Source organism: Cibotium barometz, chromosome 29 (genome assembly GCF_041138505.1).
Source record: "Cibotium barometz isolate CiBa-2024 chromosome 29, ASM4113850v1, whole genome shotgun sequence".
Classification (NCBI taxonomy): domain Eukaryota; kingdom Viridiplantae; phylum Streptophyta; class Polypodiopsida; order Cyatheales; family Cibotiaceae; genus Cibotium; species Cibotium barometz.
In genome coordinates, this window is record NC_141074.1 from 11,254,220 (window position 1) to 11,264,974 (window position 10,755).

Here is a 10,755-nt window from a genome sequence, read left to right on the forward strand (position 1 = left end):
ATGAAGACTATGTGAATATCAAGAACTCCAATGTATTCTATTGTATGCAAATGTTTTCCCTTCAACATGTGTGGAATGGCAGCCTCTAGAATGTTTTACAGGGACCTTCGAAGCATGTCATGTTGATCTAGGTAGGCTTATGTATGCTGGGGAAACAAGTTCCGAACTTGCAAATAGAGGAGTATTTTTCATTGCTGCAACATATGTTGTGCCACAGAGGGGAAGGTTTGGAGCACTTGAGCCAATTTCTCCTCCTGCACTAAATAGCCCGGAATGGCCCATTCCAGACCCCACTACAATGGAGAGCTTTCAGCGCAGGATTTTCCATGACATTCAGTCAAGCCTAAAGGCTGCATATGGATCCCACAGGATAAGTGTATCTCTTTTCATGCCTTTACATGTGTTTATTGCTATTTTCAAAGCAGGCAAGTTCCATCGCACCCCAACAATGTGGATAAGCAAAGATGGGGCCTTTGAAGCTCTAGATACATTTCTAAAAGGCGACTGGACCACCAAGGTGGCAGAACATAAGGGCGATGTAATAAAGTGCTCAGCGGTAATGTCAATGGTAAGATGCAGGTATCAGATAGGCAAGCAAAATCTAACTATGGTGTACCCTATTAGAAGGTGGAAATGCTCGCATGGTGAATGGGAGGCTTTGGACTCTGATCTCTATGCTAGGGAGGAGGTAGAACTTCATATTGAAGTTCACCCAGGAGAGGAGCATACAGTGGTAGTTAATGATGATTGGAATTTTGCTCAGTTGAGAGATCGTATTGTCATGTCCTTTAATGTAAGGAACCAATTCAAGTTTGTTGTTTCTAATCGACCCATGTGTCAAAGGTCAGAGAAACATACACTCTGTGTGTCATTGGAGCCCCCTAGGGTCCTTAGCTTGAAAGACTGTTAAGTTGCAGACTTAGGTAACATTTTGAGTGATTTTGGGCGATAATTTGTAGCGGTGTACTTCTGAATACAAAATTATTGATTGCACCATAGTCCCAATGTCCTCTGTATTTCACTGCAACTTGGATTTTAATTTTGTTAAATTTAAAATTTTTAAGTATGTTCTATAAATTTATTAAACTTTATAGTGGAATGCTTTATAAGAATAGGTTTTGCTCTATAAAGCTCATTTCATTCTTAAGATCTTGCAGTTTCTATTTCCCTTCAATATCCCGCCATGGCTTCAAGCTCTAACTCGCTACGCGCAAAACTTGAGAAAATTGGGCTCTCAGCAGGTGCAGGTGAGAACATCGCCATTTTTGAGGGGGTGATCGATATGCAAAAAACTATAGACCTTCATGCAGAGGCTTTTCAAGAGCAGGTCCAGTACATGAATGATGTAGTGGCACAATATGTCGTGCAATTGCCTGAATCCACCACTAAATGGGTTCCAGTGGACTTAATCAGGCATCTGTACCATGGTGACAAGTCGTTCCGATTCAGGCTCAACCGATTTTTGAAAGGGCTTACATCTAGCAATTATAGGGTCGAAGATGATGACACCGTTTATGAATTGCAGGTTGGTAATGTAGGCACCACCTTCCTTTCATGGGATATGACGTTAGCACTGTTTTTGCAAGAAGCCAGGGATACAGAAAAAAAGAAGGGAAAGGCAGTGAAAAAGGAAGCAGCTCTTGTGAAGGAATCCAAAGGTGAGGTGGAAGAGGTTTTCTCAGAAGAAGCTGAAGCGTCCATGGCCTTGGTGCTTCTCCAACAAGGGTCAACTGAGGATGAAGAGCCTCATCGTGACCTCGAAGGGGATGAAATTGTGGAAGAGATCCCTGAGTTGGATGTAACCACTTTGAATCCCATCATCATGGATAACAAGGAATTTCTTTTCCTTGATGACATTTGTAAATCCTTGGGGTTAAGGGAGGATGAGGCCTTAAGCATATTAGCAATTGGGTCTGGTTTCTGCAAAGAAGACACACTTGAGCAACAGCCTGCAGGTGTACAGATTGATTTTGATGACCATGATCTTACCAAAGCGCTAGCATTCCAAGGTTATGATACAGAACGTACAATTGAGGCAACTGTTTCCAATGCTCTTGTTGCTATAGAAAATGTAGCAGCAGAGTATGAAAGTGTCCCTCAAGAAGCATTTCAACCACATAAGCGCTTGCATGTAGATACATCAGTTGAGCAGCGTGGAAGCAGTATAGACATATGCAACCCACGCATTAGCCAATGTGATGATGACATTGAGGTGGGTTTAAATCAAAGTTGTGCCTTCATATTTATAAGTGAGTTATTACTAACACCTGATTTTTTTCTCTTGTAGAAAGCTTATATTTTTGACAAGTTTGCTGCACGTGGAGGTGGAGTTCGTGTGCAATCCGATGGACGAGACACCTCCCTGATTCATTACCTTCCTAGCCTCTCTCCATCATTTATTCGAGTAATCCATTTAGAGTACTCTGAGGAGGCACAAGCAGAGCTCATCAAGTGTAAAGCTCTAAGTGGGGTTCTCACCGAAGATGGGCTAGCAAATAATGCAAACAAATGTATACTTATTAGCAGGGAGGCAGCCATGTACACATTTGCAGGCAACTACACCGGCCACGTGCTAAGCCACTGTGCCACTTCAATCTCCAAAGGTGTAACCAATCCTATTATTATAGCTAATAGCCTAGGTGAGAAAACCACACAGAGTGACGAAGCTAAAGAAGCTCTCAGAAATCTTCTCAGGAACTTGTAATTTTCTTTCTACGAAATCAATACAAAATGTATACTTTTTTAATTGTAATGTTTCTAAGAAGTCTGAACCATTTCTCTTGTTTATTTGATGTGTCAGCACTGTGCCCTCTAAACTTTTGGCAGGCATGTGAATGTGTAAGAAATTTCATTGATAATGATCAAATATTTGTTCTTTGAATGTCACTTAACATCCAGCCGAAATCTGGCAGTACAAAATCTGAACAATTTTTAAAAAATCAGAATTTTTTATGTTTTTTGATATTTGTAAGCATATTTTTCATCAAAAAAGTGCACATACTCTTGGATAGAGTCAAAAAATTAAAAAAAAATGGCTGTGCACTACGGCGCGAATTTCAGCCTTTCAAAATGCAGGGCAGGCTTAAATTCGCGCCGTAGCGCACAGCCCTTCTTTTGATCATTTTTTCACAAAAAAATGCATTGTGTGCACTTTATTTTGATGATTACTCCGCCTAGAACCATAAAAAAAAAGAAAACTGTTGCTTTTATAAAAAATGTTCTATCTAATGCCAGACTTCACCAGGTGATTTAGAGCACCAAATAACTTTTTTTTTGTCCCTGAGCTTTTCTAAGGCCTTATTGAGCTTTAAGCCTTTTTTTCGGACCGAAAATAAATTCAATATAATTTTGTTTCTGCACTATGTAAGGATCCTCTGTTCAGTGCCAACAACAATGCCACGTATAACAACATAATGTTTCACAATCACCTTATCAGTAATATAAATTTTGTTCCTGTTTAACTAAGGCTCTTAATACATGATCAACAGTTTCTCTCATTCAAACAACAGTACAAGAAATGAAATGTCTGCTTTTATAACAGTTGAAACAAATGAATACGTTGGTTAACGAGTCATTGACAATATCTTATAGATTCAAAAAAATGTATTACAATGTCGAGATTACAAAAGGCACAAAGGCCGCCGCCTAAAAGCTTAATCCTATCCTATAAAGCCTTCCTTATGGAGCGCTTTATCCTGACGTAAACGTAGTGCAAGTGCCATGTCAACAGGCTTTAGGGTCACCCTTTTGGCGTGAGCATGGCACAGCACCGAATCTTGAAACAGAGAGACCAAAATTGTTTCTGACGCCTCTTGGAGGGCCTCCAGTGCCGTACTCTGTACCCGAGTGACCCTGTCACTGTACTTGTCGATGACTTCTTTTACAACTCTTGCAAAGGGGGCCTTCGCCATGATGGGGTCTGTGCTCTTTTGGTACTTTCTGATTTCTCGCAGAGCCACGGTCCCTGGTTTCCATCTTCTCTTCTTGTTGGCTACGGGGGGTGGTGGTGGATGCGACCTCTCTTCCCATGGTTGTCTATCATTTCTAAATTTTTTTCGCCTTTCTTGCTCGGCTGGATCTAGATTTAGTCTTCTCTTACTTGCTTCTGCCTTCTTCTTTTCTTGTTCTTGTTTTAATCTGCGTGCTTCTTGAATTCTTTGTTCCCGTCTTTCCCTCTCCCTTTGCACCTCCTGCTCCAGTCTTTCCCTCTCCCTTTGCTCCTCCTGCTCCAGTCTTTCCCTCTCCCTTTGCTCCTCTAATTGTCGTCGATCCTCATCTTCCATCTCCACCTCTTGCTGCCTGTTTGCACGTTCCTTCTTTCTCTTGACACGAATCTTTATTCTTTGTTTTTTAGGTGGAGACGGGGGCTGACGCCTCTCAAGTTCCTCATGTAGTGTTTGTGCTAAGAGCCTATCCTGCTCTTCACGATGGCTTATTTCCTCTGCTTCATAGAAGTCAGCAGCCTGTTGAAACTGCTCTTGCTCAATACACAGAAGTGCTTCCTGGTCTTCCTCAAATGCGACCCTTAGCTCCTCTTGTAGCTGCTGAGGGAATAGGGCTTGCTGTTGCTCTCTTCTTCTATGCTCCTCCTCATCAATCTGGCGTTGTTGCTCTTCCAGCACACGCTCCTGCTGCTCAGCCTCTGAGAGAGGTCGGGGGAATGGTGTACGCGTGGCTCTAAATGAGCCGGTGTCTCCAGGCTGCTTGGAGACATCCTTAATATTGTCCAGTCCTGAGAACACATCCGGCTGTACATCTTCCTGTCTGGTCTCTACCTCTCTGTCCATGCTTGTATGCTTCTTTTTGATACGTTTTTGCACTTGTTGAAATGCCTGTGCCGCGGCTACTGCGTGTATTAAGTTGTGTGCACCAGACGGTACGTTTGGGTTCTCAGTTTTGCGTGCAGTGTGCTTAGTTCTAGCCATCCATTGACTTACACGACTGAATGAATGTGAAAATGTAATTTTAAAACTCACTTTCACAGGTTTATATAGTTTTTGAAAAATAACTTATTAATAAAAAAAATCTCGACATTAATAAAAAAAGCTCTAACTTAAAAAAGGTTACAATTTTCTAATATGGAACCCATTTTCGACCCATACGCCTCCGCGCAGCGAACCACTCACGCATCCCATGCACGGCACTTGATGCTCGCCATGCAATTGCTCGTTGCAGATTGACATTTTTTACAACCCTTCGTAGTAATGACACCTGCCCTTTTGGTTTCTGTCGGCGTCGACCTCCCAAACTGCGATAAAACCAATTAAACATCTCATGCAAGGCATTACTTTTTTCCTTACCACCTCCACCATGTCGCGTGTTCTTAAAGTATGCTGCCTTAGCTTGATAATGAGAGCGCTCCATTCCTTGGGTGCTCCAAATTGCCATTGGACCATATTCGTCGAGAAAAAACTGTGTGTGGGCAAATATAATGTGCTGCAACAAAGATCATATCAGAATTTTACTATTTGGCGATTAATATCAGTAAATAGATAGAAAGGTAAATACCATATAGTGGGTGATATGTGTTTCTCCCCATGCATCAACCATTTGCTGAGTAAATGTATGTATTGCAGTCTTCAAGTTTGCAATCTCCTCGGCAACAAGTGGAGCCTTTTCTAGCAATTGAATCATTTTGTCAAGTGACTCCCACAGCCTTGCCCGCTTGAGACCAAGCTCTGCATTATTCCCACGATAAGTGGTGCATTCACAAATGGCCTTCCATAATTCATATTTTGTGTGACTATTGTACCCCTCGTAATTTGAGAGAAGGTGTCTTGCTTTGGACCCACCCATGCATATTTTGTTTGGATTATCCTGACCCGGTCCTGACTTTTTAGTATCCTTAGTCAGCTTTACAGCACCACCATGAAGCCCCACACTTGAAAGGACATCTTCCAGCTTACTGATGCATTCGTTGCGAAGATGTTCAGGCTCCATATTCCATGCATAATTGATATGTAACTTCAGTAATTTGTCCATTATGCGTAACCTAGCATGAAGCGTGCAAATATGAACACGGGAAAGTGGAATCTCTAATATAGGGCTCCATGAGATATCTTCTTGATCACGATTAGGCGGACAATTGGTATTACAATTCATGATGCCATTAACCCATTGCATAGGTTTCTTTGGATCTTTGTTTTGCGTTGCACTCATTGAAGTTGGTTGTACATTTTTCTTGCCCTTTGCATGAGATTTGGTAGTCTTGGTGGCTGCAACCTTGCCTGAAGCTTTGCCGCGATCAATATACTCTGATTTTGAATGGCAGCAATAAATACATGGAAAAAAAGTATTTGCTCCTAGCTTGCATCCCAGCATACACTTCAATGTCTTTAAATCACCTGCCATGTGCCACTCAACTGTAAATGTTCCTGCATCTTCCACATGCAAAGTTTCTCCTTTTGATTGCAATGATATGACATTTGGGATGCCTGTTCGGGTAAGGTACCATCGCAATGTATCATTCGTCTCCTGTGGAAGCTCAAATGCTGCCAACCACCATATATTCTTTTCTGATTGCACTCCATAGTAATCTTTTCCCTGAGATTGACTTCCCTTGTTGGAATTTGAGGCTTGTGCACTACAGTCAAGAAGATTATCATCCTGTTCCAGATTTCCTTTCATAGCCCTGTTCATAAGTGTTAGGCTGACTCTTTCTAATTTTCGTCCTTTTACAATTTGACACTCATCAAGCTTTAACACAAACACAGCCTGACCTTGGCACTCCTCAATGCTTAGACCATAATAAGAAATCATAGCTCTTTGAAGGGTCCTTAAATCAATAAAGACATTGTTGTACTTGTTGTATTCAAATACCTTTGTAGTACATACAGGCAGAGCATCCTCCACATGACGGTAGCCACCTAACATGGTTGCAATTTCTGAGTTTGCACTTTTTCTTGCCATGGTTACACTGTATGGAGTTGGTAGCATGGGTCGAAGAAAACCTTTAGCACGATGACCTAGTGTAAACACCCTGTAGATGGCTTCATATCCCTTCCTACTGACACCAGCACTATCACATGCATCCATAATCTGTATGGGGCTTACCATATTTTGCAGCTCTCCAGAAATTCTGTTTCGGATTTGCTTGGATATTTTGCATGTGGGATCTTCTAGCAGCTTATATATGTCTGATAACTTAACAACATGTTTCAATATGCCTGCTCTACATTCCTCAGCACCACCTTCATATCCCATCATATCCCCAGCAATATCTCTACATGGAACATAAATACAAAATAACATCAATATGTTTCACAAAACAGAAAGGCCTGCAAAACAATGGCAAGAATAGAAGTTACCTTGTTGCTCGTACACGTCGTTTTCTTGCTCCACTTAGGATTGCCAAGGTTTCTAGGGACTGACGCTTTCTTTTCCGTTGTCGAAAGCCTACTGGAAGCTTCTTCAGGCTTGCAAGATGTCGTTGCTTGTTTCGTGCATCCTGTTTGGCTGCATTCACCTTGTCCCGTTCATTATCAAAGGCCTGCTTAAGCAAAAAGTTGTTCTGCTGGAGCTCCTGATTCTGAGTTTTCAAGTTGTTCACCACTTCTTCAAGCCTATCAATGTCCTTCTTGTGTTGCTTCTGCAACTCAAGCCATAAGCCTCGGAAATGCAGTCTTGAATGCGATTCCTGAGCTGCAACAAAAGAAAGCCTCCTACAGTAGCCAAATAGACCATTAGCTCCATCACCTACATAACTAAGAAATGTAGTGATATTAACAAAATGAGGTGGAGCATTGGTGAGCGGGTCAATAGGGTATATGAATCCATTCGTCCAGAGGTCAATACATTTTCGCCCTTGTGATCGAAGAGTACCCAATGGCACATCGGTCACACCACTTGATTTTGTGCTGCGGATTGTAGCATACTCAGCAGCCAAATCTACATGTAACCTGAACTTTGGGGCTCTGTTAGATATATCTTCAAGTGGCATTTTCTTTAGGGTTAGGCAATGCTGAAAAGACCTTCTAGTAGAACACAATGCAAGAGTGAGGATAGGGTATTCTGAGGAGAGTGCAATGAAGTTTTGCTGTAAAAAATATTAGAAGGCCATAGATCTTCTGATTAGGTAATAGGAGAAAGGACAAGGAAGATGGCAAGAGGCATAGAAAATGGTAGATTGAGGTTTTGCAGCATAATGCAGTAGAGAGAGAGAGAGAGAGAGATGTAGATTGCAGACAGAAGTAGGGGATATGTATGGTAAACAATGCAAGAATGGAAAATGGTAAGCTTTGAAGCTATGGAGGTTGACAGAGGGATTTTCTGCACTTCAATGGGGGAAAGACATGAGAGAGAGAGAGAGAGAGAGAGAGAGAGAGCAGAAAATGATAAAAAGATGAGGCATGGAGGATGAGAGAGTGTGAGATATCTGCATTTGGAAGTTCAGAGGTTATGGAAGCTTACTAATCAGAGATGCAGAGCCATGGCACACCCAAATGTGAGAAAGGGGAAGAGAGAGAGTGGTAGAGAAACGAGGGCATCTTAGAGAGAGAATATAGAGAGAGAAAGTGGGGGGGGAGCTAAACGTGGAGGGAAGAGAGGAGGGAAGGCTTTCCAGCCATTTTGAATTTGGGGAAACCAAAAAGTTACCCCCATTTTAGCTCAAGCAAATATATATTTGAAAAAATAGAAATTCAAATAATGAATGCATAAAGATCCCCTTGTCAGGCCTAGTCAAAGTATGCTTAGAGTCCTTAAGCAAAAGTACTTAAAAACATAATATGGCAGCTTAAAGGGCCCCCATAGACCTCAACCTTCCCCTAATGGTGTGGGTATATTTCATGAAAGAGAAGAGTGAGGTGTTCACTCACTTTCAGAACTTTAGAGTTTTGGTTGAAAAGCAAACAGGGAAATATGTAAAGTGCCTAAGGTCAGATGGAGGGGGAGAGTACTTCTCCAATGAGTTCTCTGAATATTTAAAGAAGAATGGTATTCGGAGATAGTATACATGCAGATACACTCCGCAGCAAAATGGAGTTGCTGAGCGAAAAAACAGGCACATTGCTGAGATTGCGCGAGCATTGATGAAAGAGAAGAATATGCCGCATTGCTATTGGGCTGAGGCTGCTTCTACAGCAGTATACATCATGAACAGGACTCCAACTGCAGCCATACATGATGTAACTCCAGAGGAGAGGTTTACTGGCAGAAAACCAGATTTGTCTCATCTGAAAGTTTTTGGATGCATTGCATATGTGCATGTGCCAGATGAGCTGAGAACTAAGCTGGATCCGAAAGCTGAAAAATGTGTGTTTATTGGATATTCCCTTGAGCAAAAGGGATACAGGTGTTATAACCCTGCTACACGTGAGTTGAGGGTAAGCAGGGATGTTGTCTTTAATGAGATGAGCAGCTGGTATGCTGCTGAAAAAGAAGCTGTTGGGGCTGATGTGAGTGGAAGTGTGGTTGCACAAAATGCAGGTCCAATCACAGTCTTTGAGTGGACCAAGAGAGTCCTTGTCTAGTGGGTCTATTGATAGACTATGGAGTGGCAGGCTGCGTCATAATACCAGCCCTGCAAATGTGATTAGTACATCACGTAAAGGAAAAGAGAAAGTGGTTGAGCCCCTTGGTATGCCTGACATTTCTGCAGGGCATTCTCATGTTGATGGAGAGTCTAGTGGCTCAGATATGAGCCTTGATGAGGAGCTTGGGATCCCAGCTATGAGAACACCTGGTGTAAAGAAGGCTATGGAAGCCATGAATGAAAAGCTACGAAGATCAGGGAGAGTGAAGAACCCTGTGTAGAGATTTACATATGATGGTTATGTGGCACATCACTATGCATATATGGGAAAGGTTGTGCAGGTTGTAGAGCCCACATGCATTGATGAGGCTGTTGGAAATGTGTGTTGGGAGAAAGCTATGGATGAGGAGATGGATGCACTATATGGAAATGAAACTTGGGATTTAGTGCAATTGCCTGAAGGCAAGAAAGCCATTGGATGCAAGTGGGTGTACAAAGTTAAACATAACAGTGATGGAAGCATAAACAGGTGCAAGGCTAGATTGGTAGCCAAAGGATATGCGCAGACATATGGCATTGATTATGAGGAAACTTTCAGCCCAGTTGCGAAGATGGCAACGGTGAGAGTTGTGATAGCAGTGGCTGCGTCAAAGCAATGGTCTTTACATCAGATGGATGTAAAGAATGCAGTCTTGCATGGGGATTTGCAAGAAGAGGTGTATATGTTGCAGCCACCGGGTTATGAGGATGTGGGTCACCCCGAGCATGTTTGCAGGTTGAAGAAAGCCTTGTATGGCTTAAAGCAAGCACCAAGAGCATGGTCTGACAAGATTTCTGAATATCTTGTCACTATTGGCTTTCATGTAGCCAATGCAGATTTCTCATTGTATGTGAGACATGGTGATAGAGGGGTTGTGCTTGTTGTCATCTATGTAGATGACTTGATCATTACGGAGGACCATGATGCAGAGATCTTTGATGTAAAGATCCTGCTTAAACAAAAGTTCGAGATGAAGGATTATTAACAAACAAGAAAAGAAAAGAATAAAATTTGTTGTTGGTGCCAATCACCGAATATAGCCGAGGGGAAAAACCCAGTGGGAGAAAAGTGCCCTGGCTTGTTGATCTTATTGTGGAGTTGATGAGCTTATCCTTGCACTGGCGGTGGATCCGTGTCCACTTCTGCTGGAAAGATTGTATCAATCACTTCAGGATGCAAGGACAACCCTATACAAAAGCCGGCCTCTGGAGAAGGTGGTAGAGGAAGGAGTGCTTCCTCACTA

At 42.2% G+C, this 10,755-nt stretch overlaps 2 protein-coding genes across 2 annotated transcripts; one reads left to right on the top strand and one right to left on the bottom strand.

Annotated features, from left to right (window-relative positions):
* The first annotated feature begins 1,684 nt into the window (after positions 1 to 1,684).
* On the top strand, positions 1,685 to 2,711 carry LOC147621833 (uncharacterized). Its single transcript, XM_086823615.1, has 2 exons — positions 1,685 to 2,212; positions 2,288 to 2,711. The coding sequence occupies exons 1-2, from the start codon at positions 1,700 to 1,702 to the stop codon at positions 2,702 to 2,704; spliced, it is 930 nt and encodes a 309-aa protein (XP_086679741.1). The 5' UTR covers positions 1,685 to 1,699; the 3' UTR covers positions 2,705 to 2,711.
* Positions 2,712 to 3,164: 453 nt separating this feature from the next.
* On the bottom strand, positions 3,165 to 7,994 carry LOC147621834 (uncharacterized). Its single transcript, XM_086823508.1, has 3 exons — positions 7,308 to 7,994; positions 7,054 to 7,222; positions 3,165 to 3,173 (listed from the first exon to the last, which is right to left on the bottom strand). Exons 1-3 carry the CDS (start codon positions 7,937 to 7,939, stop codon positions 3,165 to 3,167), a joined length of 810 nt encoding a protein of 269 aa, XP_086679634.1. The 5' UTR covers positions 7,940 to 7,994.
* Positions 7,995 to 10,755: the final 2,761 nt, after the last annotated feature.